The sequence below is a fragment of the Hypomesus transpacificus genome, chromosome 10 (assembly GCF_021917145.1).
Source record: "Hypomesus transpacificus isolate Combined female chromosome 10, fHypTra1, whole genome shotgun sequence".
Lineage (NCBI taxonomy): Eukaryota > Metazoa > Chordata > Actinopteri > Osmeriformes > Osmeridae > Hypomesus > Hypomesus transpacificus.
This window is the reverse complement of record NC_061069.1, coordinates 2,105,797-2,124,583: the sequence shown is the minus strand read 5'-3', so window position 1 is coordinate 2,124,583 and position 18,787 is coordinate 2,105,797. Positions and strand designations below refer to the sequence as shown.

At 41.5% G+C, this 18,787-nt stretch overlaps 1 protein-coding gene across 1 annotated transcript; it reads right to left on the bottom strand.

Moving 5' to 3' along the window:
* Positions 1-942: 942 nt before the first annotated feature.
* asic1c (acid-sensing (proton-gated) ion channel 1c) lies at positions 943-13,269 on the bottom strand. Its single transcript, XM_047028553.1, has 11 exons — positions 12,131-13,269; positions 9,895-10,045; positions 8,999-9,126; positions 4,899-5,049; positions 4,645-4,701; positions 4,071-4,224; positions 3,816-3,907; positions 3,385-3,464; positions 3,115-3,186; positions 2,270-2,322; positions 943-1,021 (listed from the first exon to the last, which is right to left on the bottom strand). The coding sequence occupies exons 1-11, from the start codon at positions 12,770-12,772 to the stop codon at positions 943-945; spliced, it is 1,659 nt and encodes a 552-aa protein (XP_046884509.1). The 5' UTR covers positions 12,773-13,269.
* Positions 13,270-18,787: the final 5,518 nt, after the last annotated feature.

Below are 18,787 nucleotides of genomic sequence, written 5' to 3'. Positions count from 1 at the left end.
TTGTGGCTGAAAAGCCATGGTGGTAAGACATTATATATATTAGCGACACCCGCAATGTCAAGTGAAAAGACATGTGCATCAACTGGCCTGATGCAGGAGGGGCCATCACAGCAGAGGGATAAATCCTCTCTTTTTCCATGATGTAAAGATCTATGCCTGATATTACAACACTAGCTCAGAGAGCGGGAGACCACAAATGTACAAACATTTCACCATCCAAGTGAAAAAAAGGGGAAAACGTTGTCATTTCCGTCACACAAACTGTCCTTCCACCCTCTTCAAATATTCTGTACAACATCTGGTTACTGTTAACCTTTTTCCCATCGGAACTAAGAGGATTCTATCTAAGAGGATTCAATAACGGGTTGTGTACATTCAACTATTTCCATAGAAAGGCAACAATGAAGTCAGCTGTCTATTATTAAGTACATTTTTCCAGGTAAGATATTTTCATTTCACCAATGAGCCCCTAGGGAACATAGATCAACCTGGATGGCAGCATGATTTTGTTGTCTAACCAAATAGAATGAAAAGATGTTGCTAAGCTACCCATTGCTAGACACTTGGTATCCAGGACAGTGGCACTCCATGTGTAGTGACGTTGCTTGGATTTACGTTGAGAAATATCGAAATTGACTCCGCTGATTCAAACACTGTAAAGTCATTGAATTGAAGGACATGCCACGAAATGGAACGTAAACAAATAGCGTTGTTGATGCCTTCACTTGGCAGTTAAACCTGAGTTCTGTTTTGGAAGTGGTATTATTCTAATGGTAATATTATATTTATTTTCAGGCATTGATATAGTGTACTATTCTTTTTAGTCTACACTGTCCATTGGTGTGTAATACATGTTTTGTTCACAGTTTGCTGTCAAACCCATGTTTCCCACCCGCCCATCCCCTTCTTTATGTCGTCAACAAGCAAATTCCTCAAAGTTTCCTAGAGTCGGGTGACGAGGTAACATGTTCGGCGTGTATCCGAGACTGTCCGAGTGACTCCGGAGGGTGTCACAGGTGCTCTGCAACACAAGGGGGAGGAAGGAGGGAGGAGGAGTTCAACCATATTAAGGGAAGGGTGATGGGAGTCACGATGAGAGGGTGATGGGTCATAGGAAAATATGTCAGGGAATGTGACAGGAAGAAAAACAGATGGGACACGTAAAAAATGTAAATACGGGAAAATCACCAGGGCCAGGTGCACCAAAACACAATACAAAAAAAATAATAATTTAAATTTATAATAAAATGGCACAGCAACAATGGGTCAAACAAACAAAAAAAAGTATAATTATGGATGACCAATATAGACAGAAAAGTTCAAAGAACAATGATTGGAGATGAAATAGGATAGGGCGGGCAGTGCAAATGACAGGCAGGTCAATATGTTTCAGAAGATGTGGATGGAGTATAAAGAATAGATGGGAAAGATAAGAGGGTTATGACGAGAATAAAGGAGGGAAGGAGAAAAAAAAAAACAACAAACACATTTAGTCCTTGTCTTAGTATTGGTATGTTGAGTCCTGCGTAATTATCGACATCCAATTACATTCATATCATACTGTACTTTATGTCTGCGTACATCTAATGCCATTTGCGGTTGTTTCAGTTGATGTTGCTGAGGTGTAGATCAGATAAGCAACAGGCATAGATGTGGTGTAAAGTAGCTCTGTTCCAGCAGACAAAGAACCATTTGCAATAGTGCAAACGTACTGCATGCAACCCAGTGATGACATCACAAAGGAATGCATCTAGTGATGTTATTGGGCACAGCTCCAACACAATGACCCTACGTAGTACATGGTAGTCTGTGCTGCGGGAAAGCAAGAAGATAAAAACAGCTTTGGTTGTGCTATTAAAACCAAATCATATATATGTTTGTTTGTTTTTTTCTCAGGAAACTGCATTTACCCTAAAGGAAAGAAAACAGCTTAATTATTCAGTTGAAGCAATCGTGTAGAGGCTATTTGTACAACCCTCAACAGGGAGAGAATCCAACCAACACATTCTGTTTTTATAGGCCAAGGACCTCTGAAGGAATTCCACACAGGAAATTGAAAGTCAGTCACTCTTAAGAATTGGCTCAGAAAGCTTCATACCTCGCCACCACTACTACTTTCAATACAAAGTAGCTTTAAGAGTTTCTCACCAAACCAGCACTTTGGAAGTATTGCTCACCATAAAGGAAATTATGTATGAAATGATCCCAAGAATGGTTGAAAAAGAGGGACAGTATGGGAAGAAGGAACTATTATCAATGGGGTTGCTACCTGGGGGCATGATTAGGCGTGACACCAGGGCTGGTTGGGTTCTCTGGAAACTCCTGGAATAGACATGATGAAAAGAAAGATGAGGGTGACTGAAATGAAAATAAAAACACAATGCAGAGCTGATAAGTAGAGCAGTAATGCCCCCACGCAAGTTATGCACAGTTGCATGGGAACAGCCTTTCTGCGGCTGTGTATGGGAGCGCGCTAAACACTAATATTTAAGTCAGATGTTGTGACCTCTGATGGTACCTCAGCTATTTGGTTTCATAATAAGTATTTGCTGATAAATCATTTGGTTTCCCAATATGCCCTTGATTTCAACATTGTGAAAGTGGAGAGGTGAATGAAATTGCAGAAGGGAAAAGGATTAGGAGATGTTTTTTTAAATAATGGATGATCACATGGCATGAGTGGAAAACCTGTCCATCTGTTTCTTTTTACGTTGTTTAGATGATTTCTAAAATAAGTAGAACCTCTTAAATAAATTGATAACCCCCAAAACCAGTCGAAAACACTGAATACTTTCCATATGTTTTGTAGTATGTAAAACTAGAGCCTGTTGGAAAGTTTGAGCTGAGTCGCTCAAGTGCATGGCAGACATCTCTCTGACCTTGTCTTCCACATCAGCTAACGTGCCAGACTCCAAAACTGAAGCAACCAGGCATGCAAAGAACTCATGCAGAAACAGAAACCCAAGCCTTTTCAGTACCTTAGATGGATGAAACCTGTCTACAGTCAAATGAGTACTAAGCTTCCATATCGACCGTGGGTGATGAAAAAGGCTTGAGTTTCTGTTTCGTTACATCTCAGGTACAAACCAGTTCATTTTGGGAGGTTCCATTTACCAGATTGTCGCTCTGACAACGCCGGGGTCGTTTCTTGTTTAGGAAGTAACCCAAAACCTTATCCTTAAACACCTAAATGTGAGAAAATCAAATTACAACAAAACACATACCAGTTATTTAGCAGGAATCATAAATGACAAACATTTGTAGAACATCTTTGGAACTTTTCCTATGCACATTTTCATACCGGTAGAGATAAGAATATATAAGTTGCACTATATTAGGCTCTAGGCTATGATACACAATTAAGATCTGTGAAAAACACATTACCTCATACAAGTAGTCAAATATTTCCAGTATTGTTAAAACACTGGCTCCAATAAACAGTCCCATCTGGCCGCCGATGTCACCTGGACAGATGGGCGACGGAGGGTGAACGGATGTGGACAGGTAATGGCACATTGCACGAAACCATTCCTGACACTGTCGCCTTCACTCGAGTGTGTCTTACAGTCAGCTTAGCAGGACTGTCAGAAGCTGTCTTTCCAGCTTCAGTGGACTCAGCTAGCGTGACATCTGACTCACGCTAGTGCTGGTTTCAGGGGCATTTGGTTAGTTAAATAGATTTAAAAAAACATGCAGCCAAGTTACCGGGGGTTTCTAATGAGCAGCCCTGGGAAAGTTTTGTGATCAGTCAACGTGGAGTGTCTGCTGTTCAGGTTCATGACTCCTGGCTTTCTGAAGGGTGAATCTCAACTTACCCAGTAGCCCGGCGATTTCATAAGCCTTCTTCTGTTCAATCTTCTCATAATTCAGAGCTTCAAAGAAGATGTCCATGACCAATAAGTTTTCTCTGGAATGAAAGAATAGTCCAATAAAATGTTGCCACAGGCCACCAGATTTGTGGTAGATCTGCTTTCAAGGGGAATCATGGAAGTCATGGAATGTAAAGTATGACATCTAGGGTTTTTGATGTGTTATGCCCTTAACCTACCAGGGTATCCAATACTACTTACCCAATGTATTGCTCAGTCTTGTTGAATTTCTTGGCCAGATACTTGGCAGAGGCCTTACTGGGAATCCTAACCATGGACAACTCCTTCCCATAGCGTGTCATGTTGCAGGGTGTCTCACACACACAGTAATCATTGTCTTTCTCCACCAAGAAGTCTATGAAAGACACCAGTGATACATAGATTCAATTTTGAATTTATTCATAGGCCTACTTTCCCAGACTTGGATTAAGCCTAGTCCTAAAGTTAGAGAAAGATTACATGAAGAGTTTCATTGAAAAAGGTTTTAGGACTAAGCTTAATCCATGTCTGGGAAAGACATCGATTTTTTTATAACTAGACAAAAAGGAGCGATGGTTTGATGTGATGTGATGGTGTGATGTGATGGTGTGACGTGATGTGATGGTATGATGTGATGGTGTGATATGATGGTGCGATGTGATGGTATGATGGTGTGATGTGATGGTGTGATATGATGGTGCGATGTGATGGTGTGATGCGATGGTGTGATGTGATGGTACTGATGTGATGGTGTGATGCGATCTCGTTCTGTTTGATCTAAAAACTGTTGCCTCACCGAGAGCTGGGTCTGCACAGTCTTTATACTGCTCAGGTGTGCACACTGTTGAGGATCCTGCAGCACAACACAAACAAATGTTAATACTCAAACATTTTCATCTTTACTAATAACATCTTGACCCCCATCCTTTTATAGGGTCTAGCTACGTCTGACATGGCTACAATTACAATAAAACCAGACAAGAAACATTCTTTATTTGCTTGCTATCCACAACTGTGTGTCTGTATGTGTGTGTGTGTATGTGTGTATACCGGGCATGTGGACCATCCTGCAGTTGCAGTTCTCCACAAGGTAGCGTGTCTCACAGTCGATGCGGCAGGCTGTGATGCTGTACGTGGAGAAGAACTCAGAGTCGATAGGAGTGGACTTGCAGTCTCCCCAGGGAGGGGGCAGGTACTGGAGCTGAGGAGAGGAGAACTGCCCTCAGCATCGACACACAGGGCCACATCAATAACAGATGGAGTCAAGCCCAGCTCCCAGTCCAGTGCAAAGCCAAACAGAGAAGAGTACACAAGCAGACACAAATGCTAAAGAAATGTACCAAACACAATAAGGGCAAGGAGGCCATCTTTTAACAGGTTTTTTGTTGTTGATGTTTTTATCATCTCACATTCCAATGAGAATTGGAGATTGTATTTCTGGGAAAGACGGCTCACAGCAAGCAGACACCATGCAGAAAAACGACTGATGCAGGTCGAGCCCTATGGAGAAAGCAGAGCACCATGGGGAAATGGAGACAGGCTCAATATAGTCGTATCTACAATGTAACTTCAGACAGGACACCACAATCAATGGAAGAGATTCTTTGAACCAACCCTGAGAATGTGATACAGTATATTACAAGGTGAGGTTTTAAGATGAAGGAAATTTATATAGTTAAGAGGCTATTACACACCTCATACCTAACGGTAACTACCATGACAACCTATCTAAGGAAAGTCAGACATGGTGATGGCGTGGATTTGTGAAAATGGAAACCAAGTTGCAACGTGTGGGATGTTTTTAGTGGGTCATTACACGACATTGAATCATAAGAATAAAATGTAGTCTTTCTAGAGATGGAACACATCTAAGTTTATGACATGCACATGTAGACTTGTATGTACTTACTACTCTGAGAGGTCACATTTGTTAAACCATTTAGTCTTTCTGCACTTAGCTAAAGAGCAGCTTGAAGCAAACTAAAATACTTCTAAGAAACCCTTTGGTGAATTTAGCTTAATTGGCTGCAAAAAAAAAAAATCATCCATGAGTTTCTTAGTCTCCTTATTAAGGATCTATTTCGAGCAATTACTGGACTGTTGCCCCCTACCAATCACAGAAATTGCTTATTTAAACAGAACACCAGAACCTTAAAATGCAATCAATTAGAGCAGGCTTTCACTCACTGCTCAAAGGGATACTAAATAGCACTTCACATTGTTAAAATGACCCAAGTATTGGTCCACCACAAAGTCTTCTAACGCTGACTATCACTCCTCATAACTTAATTTGCAGTCCTTAAGTTCCGAGCAGTTAAGATAGTGCTGGTAAGCCATGCGGTGGCGAGGAATTGCAAACTTTATTAGGTGTTCATTGAAAACCATCTCTATAGAGAGTGCTTTGCTCAGAGTGGATCATAAAACTAAATGAAACACTGAGAAGACTTGTTGCATTAGCTAGATAAAAAGTATCTACATTTTTTTTCCTGTTAAGACAGAAATACCAAACATAAAACATTGACAGCATGGTAAAGCTGGAAAGCGATGAAGACTCGGTTGGTCGGATTAGAAGGTAAGGAGAGCGTTAAGAACTATTCCAATGTGTTGGTGCCTATATTGACCAGGGACGGCTAAAAGTTGAGAACATAGTTGCTACAGCCACATGAAGGCGGCTGGGGTGGAAGAGGGGAGGTCGATGGGGGTGTGAAGTGGATTGGCTCTCACAATAGCTCCTGGCATGCAGCAAACCAGGGCACACACACAGTACGCTACCCGCTGCTCTTGGGTGGAGACTAATGTTTGGAAGCCGGGAGCGACCCCGAAGCCCAGCTCGTGGAGGCAAGAATGCTCTGATTGAGAGTGAATCTGAACCTTCACTCCAGCCTCATAGGACGTCTCATCTGGGGGGAGGGAGTGAGTGAACACAGCAGCAACAGTGGTGCGAGTGACACGCGTCTGTCATAACGGCCGATCCTTTGAGGGTATCCAGCCAGCCAGCGTTCATGTGACAGAATCCCAGACCATCTAAAACTCCCCCGGAGCACAGTACAGAAGGAGTTTTAAGGGGTTCAAAAAAACATTCAGTCATGTCCTCCTCACTCATGACTCAATTTGGCTAGAATAATTGAGTTAGTAGATTCTGCGTGTATCTGAACTGTGGCCAAATCTCATTAGTGCATTTCTCTGAAGGCATGATGACGTAGCAATTAACCTTTAAGAGTGCGTGTTCCACTGATCTGTTCACAAAATATGTTTTATGGGAGCACTTAAATTAAACAATCGTATGTATCTCAGGATTGAATCACTCAATTAAGATTTGCCGAGATGGAGTATGATAAATGGTTCCTATTAGACCTAAATGACAGACTCATTAATTTGGATTGACGTACAGCATATAAACATGTCTGTATCCTGGCATTGATGGCAGTCTGAAAAACGGTATTAAAAAATGTGTTTCATACAAAGAACAGCATGACGTTGATTTATGGTCATGTACAGTTATGCTGGTCTTCATCAAACCGAAATTCCCAGACAAGAGGAGTAAACGTTTTGGAGGGCAGATTGTGGTGTCCAACTGTCCGTTTTAATGGTTCAATGTACCGCTTCCATAACCCCATGATCGTCTGTTGAACACTCACCGGGGGACAACATGCCAACATTATTTTCTTGGCATCAGTTGAACATCCCATTAGTGGTGTTGGGTTATTTCACTGTCCTGTCACTGCCCAGTTCTAATAACTGGACCACTTAATCTATCATTTCAACACAAAAGATGAATGCTTTGTTCTTCCTCTAAGTATGTAATTGAACCACAAACTATAATGAAGGCATTGGGATTTAATTTGGTTTTGCTGTGAGATCAATATACAGTGCTGTGGGCATTCTGGACCTGTGCCAACCTGTCACACGGTCTGGGGTACTGTATTATTACAAGCACACATTGAAGTGCAATTATTTCTCTCTCTCTCTGGGTTTCTGACGTTTAGTTTCCAGTTGATATATTAGACTAATCTGGCCGTATGGTTTACTGGCTCCACAGGCCTCTTGTATTTACAGGGGTCCAGTGACCTCCAGAAACTCGAGAAAGTTTTGCAGTGTACTCCACATAGGGCTGCATTTATTATAAGAATGCAAAACGTCAGTATCTTGCACCAGTACAGTACATGTGGCAATGCCTGCCATGCTCCTATCTCACAATTACCAGGTCCCTCTTACAGAACAGTGAAATATTCCCTAATAACACATGGTTGGTTTTGACCATATTTTCATAAACTCTGTCAGTAGAGCACATGTCTACTCGAATTCAGTGACCTGTATATTGACCGTTGACCGAAATCTACCACAGCAAATCGTCTAGAAAGCATTCTGATCATGATGTACCATCCATATCTTCTGTACTGGGATCTGCAGCTCAACAGCATCATTCAAGTCAAAAACACTGAAGCAGTATTATTTTCTTAACACAGCAATTGAAATACCAGTCAATATGTAATTTCCTCATCTTATTGATTTTTGTTCCTTTTAAGATGATTGAACTCATATTGAGCTGTATACATTTTGAACAAAGAAAAGCTCATTTTCTTCCCAATCAGGGTGCAAAAAATAAAATTTTTAATGTTGACTAAGGCTAGCTACAGTTCTGTGCATTTCACGAAAAGTATTTTTCATGATAATACTCTGCCTACTGTTGGTCTGCATGACTGATCCTAATTTTCCTGGCAGTCACAGCCACATTATGCTAATTGTCACCCATGCGCCCTGGAATGGGAAAAGTATCTGTTGAGCTATCAGATGTTTTTGGGTACTGTCCAGCCTGAGGTGGCTCCAGCTTCACTATCAGTGTAAATACAGCAACAGAAATGTATGCTTAGTACATCCATCAATTTGTTTTTTTTATCTTCATGAATCCTTTTCTTGCTTCGATGTATTCAGACAATACATGTTGTGTTGGAAAATGCTAACATCTTATGGTTACTCGTTTCATGCATGACGTGAGTCAGCAGCACTGATTTGGCTCCAGGCTCTAAGACACAGACAAGGGATAACAAAAGAACAAAAGCGTTCGGAAGGAACACAGATAGAAGCAGATAAGCCAGAGGTCGAGGTTGGAAGGGTTAGTGTTTGTGCAAGAGGGCTGAGCATTTAGGTACCAGTTGCTGCTGACATGACACAAAAGTTTGAAAACCAGGGGCCACACCAAATCCCAGCTGGTCTATGAACGGGGGCTCGTCCTGGCTGTGGATCTGAACCTTGATGCCTGCTTCGTAGGACGTCTCGTCTGTGGATACAGCAGGCCAAAGAATGTAACAACAGAAAGCCAACAAGAGTCTCTCTGTCTCTGGCAAGAGGCATCACTGGTTGTGACAGGTGTGTTCGTGTGGTCAGTGGATGCATTGTATCAAAGTATGTAGGCTTAATCACAGTATTAAGGGTGTGAAGCATGTGTCAGTTGGTTCTGAAATGCATCGTCAAATGATTTATTTTGAAGACAGTCCTAAAAGTGTCTAAAAAGAGGAACGATTGGTTAGGGAATGCAACATTACAAGGATTTTGCTTTGTTACATGTAATGTCTGTCTGAAATTATGTCGTAATAGTTTAAACCACAAACTAAATAGTTTAAACATTAGATAGAGATTAGATAGAGATTATAGACAATTATTCTTGTGGAGATCTGGATCTAAAGGGACAAACTGGGATGGTTGGGTGGGTATCTTTCACATTGGTTAGGATCTGTATAACACAGCCATACTATGTTTGTATACATTTGGTCCAATATGTGCTGTAGAAAATGCTACATGGTTTAATGGAAAATCAATATAAATTGCTAAACAAACAGAGATCATTGAATACAGTATGTGTCTTTTTATGATCATTTGCTATAAGACCATGTGCGTTCTTAGCCAGGATACTCACAACTCACCAAAAGTTGTGTTATGTCCATTACATGGAGGAAACTTCATAATAAAGAAAAGGTACACAATATTTATGGCAAACCTACAGGTCCATGTAAATGAGCATACTAAAGAGAGACAACTGTCCACTTACCTGTCTCCCCCCAAACTGGCAAGTATTCATCCTGTTGAATATCCAACATGATCTCCAAGCCATTTCCTGTGCCACCCTTTAATGTGGTCAACAGTGGGTTACCGTCCAGTCCAGAGTTGAAGGTGTAGCATTTTCCATAGCGAGTGTAGATCTGGGAAAAAGAACACCACACTCGTGAATGCAATGCAAATGCATTTCCATTGACACTAACTGTTTTCTTTCTATTTAGCTGTTGATTTGTAGGCAGTTCATATCTGCAGTGGTGCTGTAATTATTTGGGGAGAAATAACAAATAAAACCTAAACAGGATTCTGATCCAATCAAGGAATTAATGAAAATTCTTGAGTGCCAACAGGCAATCTTTTCTCTATTCTTTTTCTCCTCCTCCAGAGTAATTCACAGACTTCTAAAGAATCACAAATGGAAACTTCTAGCTGATCCAAATGCAATACAGCTTCACAAACTCACAACCCGCCCCACCCTAAATTGGATTGCCGGGAGCAATTCATGTGTCTTGTGTCTTAAGGGTCTATTGGAAGGATGCATTTGTGTCAATGAAGGTGATGGTATTCATGATGCACGCCAATGCACGGTTAACCAGCTGCAAATAGCCGGCTGGTTTTACTAAAGACAGCAATCCCTCTTCATACTTTTACGTATGCACCGTAACGAAGCACCACTTTATTATCATCTCTGCCAACAGAATAGAAACAAGCCTCAGGTGATTCCTAGACCACAGAATCAGGTTTTTACAGCTGACAAGAGCAGGGAGCTATAAATTACCATAGATTGCAAGTTCAAAAGGATAAAGGCTCTTAAAGCATCCACATCTGAATACAGTTCGCAGGCTGAGTCATTTAATTGAGTTGGAATGTGGAGCGTGGAATTGATTGGTCACAAACCCTTCTAAAGGTTTTATCAGTTCTAAGCATGAGTGTCATACTGTGATTACCCATGTGTTTCTTTATATTCACAAGATGTGATATGCCCTATTGGTGCACAAAAGTAACAGCTTTCCTAAAACTCACACACACACAAAGAACATTAATCAATCCAGTCCTTTCCCCTTCTGACCGGGTGAATTAACTGACGGAGCCAAGCAAAGGTTGAGATCAGCTGCGTCACAGGATTCAATAGTAATCCATGTTCTCGGCTTAATAGTCTGTTGCTGCAGCTCTATATTTAACACTGAAGAGGGGTTCTATGCCCCCTGGGCTGAAGGTTTCCATTTCAATATCCAGTGAAGGGAAGTTCTAGGGAGAAGGATGATAGTTCTAACTCTGACGTGCATCGTAGCCGGGGATTAGAGCCAGCCGTCCATGTCGAGACAGACCTACATGGGGCTCAGACAGACTTGACAGGGCTCTGGATCCTGCTGCTGGCTTTAATGAGGGCCTTGAAATAACGGGCTTCCTTCAGCCCCAAAATGGCAGTCTATCTTCTATGTATAAGACGTGACCTAAAATCGGACAATTTACTTGAATATCAGCAAAGGCTTACTATGAATGGATAGAGATGGCCATTTTGTGAGGAGTCTTCTTTATTCTAACTGACAAAAGACTGGATGTAAGGACAAAAGTCCTCATTAAGATGGAATCTCATTTCATCAGATAAAACCAGAACTAACTGGCGATAAAAATCTCCACAATTGGACTGACAGCCGCTTGGTGCGTGCAAGGTGTCATGTCACATTTGCCGATCTGTATGGTCGAGAAATAGCTTGTGTTTACTTAATGCATAAATGTGCCAAAAATAGAAAATAGGAGCATCCATGAGGAGACATTAACACTGGGGTTCGTCTTAGCCAACCATCCACCAGATAATTTGAATATGAAAGCCGGTATATTATCCCAATCTGAATTTTTAGATCAAGAAATCATTTGATCAAACTAATTTACAACGTGTGAATTATTAATGCTCCCATCTGTCTTTCCTGCATTTGGCACAAACAGACAAACAGGAGAAAGACAAAAGAAAAGAAATGAGGCTTATGAAAAGATATCAGACTGAAGTGAACACAGGTCTATTAGCAGTCTGAGCAGCAACAAAATCAGATATGCTTCAACATGTAAACAAAAAGCTTGACTTTGTATGCCTTGACAAATTATTCACAACCCTTATCTGAATAATTCATTCCTAGTAAATACTATTCACATCAACACCTCAAAAACATTCTCTCTCTCTCTGTCTCTCTCTCTCTCTCTCTCTCTCTCTCTGTGTGTGTATTTGTACATACAGTGCTGAAGTTCCTGTGTGTGCAGTTTTCCCCTCTGAACCTGCACTCCAGTAACATGTCCTCCAGTTGGTGACCCAGCCTGCCAATCATCTCAGTGGTGTTAACGTGGTCATGTGGAGGAGGGCTGTAACCCTTGAAGTCCAGCAGGCTGAGGAGACTGTGCTTGTGGCTGTCCCTGAGGATGGCCAGACTCCTCTCCATCACTGTGTGGTTGGCATACATCAAGTCCATCCAGTAGCCGCTCTGATAGAGGTCAGCCTTGGTGAGACTCGATACCCGGAATACATTTTTGTTGCAAAAAGTCACAGCTGGGAAGGACATGTTGTGAGACCAGACCATGTAGATCTTGGTGACAGCCGGGTAGGACATCAAGTAGAAGATCCTGTTCCATGACCAGGTGGACAGTAGTCCAACGCAGACGAAGAAAGCCAGGAGCCAGAGGAACCGCTGTGGTCTATTCTTGTCTGGGGAGAAGACAAACTTCAGCCCGTGAACCTTGGTCCTTCTCATAAAAGCCACGGTGATCTCTATCCATGTTGGCTTGAGCTCATTGCTGTCTACGCCTTCTCCACGAGTTTCCAGGGCGTCGTCAGGTGTTGTAGACCCCGGAGTGATTGATTTTGACGTGGCTGCATTTACCATGATCTATTTTCCTCAGGTAGCTGATAAATATCAAACAGAGTCTTTCAGTAGTCAAGGTTCGGCTTTTTCATCTTACACACAGTGGCTTCTTCGCATTGCATGCTGTTTCTCTCAGATCAAGTCGAAGCAAAATACCGGATATCCAATGTTAAATATTGTGATTCGAGATTTGAGAATCCTAACAAAGACGAATTCGAGTGCTCTTCAAGGAAGCAAAACTGCCGGGCTCACTCCATCAAGGAAAAGGATAATACGCTAGCACCAGCCACAATCTCCCATCAACAGAAAAATGTGTGCGATAATTGCAGATACAAAAATTATGAAAAAGAATGCTTCACTTCCAAAAGCAATCAGTCACTTATGAAATACACAGAGCTGTACCCGTACTAAATTGTTTCCCTCCTCTTCATGTCGTTCATCTTCAGAACCAAACAATACTGTCAGATTTCTTCGGCTTCCCCCCTTTTTTGTGCACAGCCAGTCCAGAGAGCCCCAACTCCTCCCTCTCCACACTGCGATGAGAGGCTTCTCTCTGGACCTGCAGGCAGCAGAGAGCCCCAACTCCTCCCTCTCCACACTGCGATGAGAGGCTTCTCTGTGGACCTGCAGGCAGCAGAGAACCCCAACTCCTCCCTCTCCACACTGCGATGAGAGGCTTCTCTCTGGACCTGCAGGCAGCAGAGAGACACATCTACTTTCTCTCCCCACTCTGGAATGAAGAATGAAGTGGAGCCAGTGGATGAAATTGTTTTCCTTCAGTGATATAATAGACCCTCCAATGGTACAGAGGGAGATGGGGAGGGGTTTTTTCTACCCCACACACTAACGTGAATCATATTGAAGATGGAAAACTCCTCCCAAAGTGGTGCAGCCTTATATGTAAAGGATGCCGTTTTTTTTTTATCATGGGCCTATTCATTACATTATTAGTACTCAATTTGGCAAATGCAACTACTGTGGGCACAAATGCAAAATATACCATGATGTTTTCAGTGGAAAATCATTACTTTTGGAGCTTCTTCTTCTTCTGACGCCTGATGTTTTTGATCTCCTACAACAAAGGAAGAAGTGTGGAGTGTCACTGGACTGCTAAATCAGTGTTTAAATATATATTGAGATTATGGTGAGGCTGTCCAAGCTTGCAGGGCTCGTAAGGCAGGGAACACATTACACCTAGAAGTGATCTGATCTGACATTTCAGGCATATAGACAGTTATCCAAAGGACAATCAGATGTTCAAAGCTATGAAACATTAAGAATGGCCTAAATCATAGAACACATTGTCAAGAGATTTGAACTCATTGGTTTCTCTTCCTGTTTAATCTGATTGACAGTTAGAATTCTCGTTGAAGATTTTCTTGAAGATTCATTTTGAAATGAATATTTCCAACACACCATTAGCAACAGATCTCCTCAGGGCTACGTCCTTTCCCCTCTGCTCTTCTCCCTGTACATCAACAGCTGCACCTCCACTCCTGAAGTTTGCGGACGACACCACCCTCATTGGGCTCATCTCTAATGACACACTCTATTTCAGCCACTCCCCTCCGGCAGAAGGCCACGGTCAGTCAGGACCAAAACCGACCAAAAATGTTGTTTATGATCATAGACCTATGCATCTTTTGTAAAGCTCTCTCTTGGAAGTCGCTTTGGATAAAAGCATCTGCTAAATGAATAAATATAAATGTAGAACCTCATGCCACAAGAACAGTTTCTTTCCATCTGCCACTGGCCTATTCAACAAGGCCAAGGGCTCACACAGACTTTAAACCACAGACTTTGAACCATTGCCATATATTGCACCCATGCCATTTTTTGTACCAATGTCATATTTGACCTGAGCACCCTATTTATATTTTTGTATTTTTAAATTGTACATTATAGCTATTTTATACTTAATATTTATTTTATTTTTACATACCTGTCCCCTTAGTATTAGTTAATTAGACTTTGAACCTTTTGTTTAGTATAGTTAGACTTGTTTAAACTTACCCCACTTATTTAAGATTTACACCTATATGTTGAATGTAAGCACCTTCCTGACAAAGTAAATTCATTGTCTGTGCAAACTTTCATGGCGATTAAAACCCTTTCTGATTCTTCTGAATGTGTGTAAGGGGTTTGTCTTGTCATCCTTGACTCCTTTAATGATGTTGAGCCAGATGCTTTCCAATGTTTACATGAAAAAATTCCATTCTAACTGCTCAGTGTTCCTTGTGCTTTGCGGTAAGACCAAAGATGACGGGTGTACCGGGGTCAGATGGCTGAGCGGTTAGGGAATCGGGCGGTTAGGGAATCGGGCTACCAATTAAAAGGTTTCCCGGCCGTGCCAAATGACGTTGTGTCCTTGGGCAAGACACTTCACCCTACTTGCCTCGGGGGAATGTCCCTGTACTTACTTTAAGTTGCTCTGGATAAGAGCGTCTGCTAAATGTAAACGTATTATGTAGCACATTCTTCCAGGACTATCAAGAGCATTACTTTTTTAGTAAAATACTATTGCTGATATTTGTTACGGCCAAGTCTTTAATCCATGTTTTTTGATGGCCTCCCAAAACTCATTAAGTAAAAAGCCTATGTCAATCTTGAGCCCTAAATATTAAACAGATACAAATGTATTCCAAGGATGAACACTTGAGTAAAGAGTTTAACAGCTCAACCAAAAATATTTGCAAGCCATGAAGCCATGTTCTCTAAATATTCCCCTTCCATTAGATAATGTATGCCCTTGCATGTCAATGGCTCTGCTACCCAAACCCATATCTTATCTGATTGTAAAGGCGATGTCCTTGTGTCACACAAGCCTTCAAATAATCCTCTACCACTCACTGAACAGTAGGGAAGAAGTCAAACGCAGTTTAGCTTTCAGTCCATTCTTTAGAGCATATCTCGTTTTGAATTGGAATTCAACAGACAAAAAAGAACACCAATGGCTTGAAGTTAAAGTTGCCTTACACACAAGAAATGTCTATCTTTCACATTTAGATCTGCTTTCATGAGACTTAATTCCGACAAACATCTTTCTCTAAAAGCTAAAAGGATTCATTTTGACTAAAAAATGAAATCAGGCAATAGCTCTGGATCATAAAAAAAGCTGTAGACAATGTCCTCCTAAAAGTAATTCAAGGACTGTCTCCAGGAAGACCTCACAGTGGGACAAGGACTGGTTACAACTGTGATCAAAGTAGTACTATGCCTTAAGATATTTTTGTTCAATAAACATGTTAATTACTTCTGCTTTTAGACCTTAATTGAGTTAATGCTTGCAGTTCACCTCTTTGTTGATTAACTGGATACACTTTTCCCTGCCTATTTCGAAACCTGTCGATACCTAGGCATTTTAACTGGTAAGGTAATTGCTAAAGCCTATTTTCTGTGGAAGCCTTCTGGGGCCTGGTTCAGAAGTCTATAGCTCTACTGTGTGTCTGAAACATACAGAGTCAGCGAGACACATTTAGAGCTTCAATTATAGTTAGCACCAGGGGTCACACACTGTACGTCATGCATGATAATCATCATCACCCCCTTTCAGTATGGACTTTTCCCTGGGGCCTTTCACTCTGGTTCCCCATTCTCCTTTCCTCTTGTTTTAATTCCAGCCCTCTGTATTGAGCCATTAAAGCAAAGCCCATATTTAAACAATCAATATCTCCCACTCCTCTCATGCAAGTCTGTACATTATCAGATGATCTCGTTGGATTTGTCCTCTGATAAGGCCTGTGCTAAGGCAGATCTTTTTATAGCTTGAGGCAGAACACGAGACACGTCTTGATCAGTAGACGTGTCTCGCAGGCTCAATGCAAAGTTAAATAGTCGTGTCTCTTTTCACAAAACCTCTGTAGACAACTGCAAGTTCTAAAGCTTTTTCAGACAGTTCTCAATATTTTTCTTTAATTCTTTAATTTAATTATCATTCTTTTTATTTATGTATTAAAGGCTTATTCAATGATTCTGGCCCCAGTAGATGGTAGTCAATATGTAAACAGTGAGCAATAAAACAGGTATGAAAGATCGAATGCAGTGAACTTCCATCTCATCTTTCATATCATCTTTCATAAATATTCTTGATGTTTACTTTTCCCAGATGCTTCAAATAATAGATTATGATGGATTTTCATAAAAACATTCTATAAACTTTCTAAACACCCCAAAATGTTTTATTCCAACTGAAAGCCTAAATCATGTGTACTGTGCTGTCTGGCACAAGGCCAGAAGAGAGGAAAAATCATTCAATTGGACTGCAACAGATATAATGACTGTTATGCTCAATCCAATTGGAACCAAATCAAACAATATCTGACTGAATCAAAATCGACAGGAAAGAGGGATGTTCATCAGTCCTCGTCTTGAGAGTAGGTCCACAATTCCAGTGTGTTCGGACACAAAGTCCCTCTGAGAACCAAGGCTCAGATCCTGAGGAGTCATTAGGAGGGCTGAGGGTGAACATGATGCTGGAGAGCCAGTGAGAACTCTACCCCCCCCCCCCCCACACACACACACACACACACACACACACGCATCGCTTCCCTGGCAACAATTAGTCACACCTCGGAAACGCACACAGACAGCAGGGCAGTGGAAACGAGACATCAACGTACCCCAAACTGTTGGTGCAGTGTTTAACATTTACCAACATGTCTATAAACACTGAACACCCCTGGTACGTTTGGTGCAGTGTTTAACATGAACCAACATGTCTATAAACACTGAACACCCCAGGTACGTTTGGTGCAGTGTTTCACATGAACCAACATGTCTACAAACACTGAACACCCCAGGTATGTGCACACACTAATGATGATGTGCATCACAGAAGCACTAAGCAGCAGTGAGAACCCAAGGGACAACAATATATTTTCAATCTACATGAAATAGTTGTTGAAAACCGTCCCAAGCACATCCAATATAACGAGGTCCAGCTGCATTCAAATTCCCATCCATATGATTGGCCTCCTACTGGCCTCCTACAGCCTCCTACTGGCCTCTTCTTAAGCAGAGAGTGACATCTTGTGGCCTCTTCTCTACATGTCTACATGGATCTATGACCACTCAGTATGCCATAGGAGTAGCAGGAGAGCAACAATAGATTTCAAACACAAGCTTATGCTGTGACGTTGTGCTCACTGAATATGTGAAAGGAAGGGGAAATATCGATCGCCCAAAACAATTATTTATACATGAATCCACTTAATCAGGGATGTACAAGGATATTGAAAATGTAGTGCCACACAGCTAACCGACTTTCTTAAAGATCATTCCACAACGGTTACACGCTCAAGTGACCATTAAGCTTTTCATTCAAATCTTCACACAGTCAAAAAGGGATGTTTTCAGTGTGGTAACCTTTCTAAACGGTCCTTTTGTTTTCTCCGGATTGTGTGTTTTCAAGGAAGGAGCAGACAGGACTCAGCATTACTCTCTTTAAAATCAAATTGCAGACATGTCGGCCTGAACGCATGTCTATTCCCCAGGCAGGTTTGCTGGAAAGCAGAGTCAGTCTGTATCAATAAATAACAGATGCTGTTGCCTTCACACACTCTCTTGTTCCCCGGCCCCAGAGCAAGCAGAATCCATCTCAGGCAACAGAACTGTTCTGTCACTCAAGCATTCTGTGCACAGCCTACAGTCACACTTTGATAGACTCGCTCTCTGCATTTCCTATCCAACACGACCACTCCAGATCAGGCATCCACTGTAGGTTTATCCCCTCCCCTCCCCACCTAAACACACTCTCTAACTTTAGTTATTTTCACATGCACAGCACTATTTTGCAGAGTAAGCACTTGCAAAAGGCCTAAAGGAGCATGCAGTAAATTCACCTTCATACCAATTGATAAAACTCTTATGCATATCTATAAAATGGCATACAATGTAAACAACAAAATACGTTTTTTTTCTGTAGATTTTAAATTGTTCATGAACATACAGTAGATACACAATGGCAATGACGAATAACAGAAAAACATAAGGATGAAAACGGTGTGGTTTCCAGCTGGAGAAAGTGTGGTGTTTTCA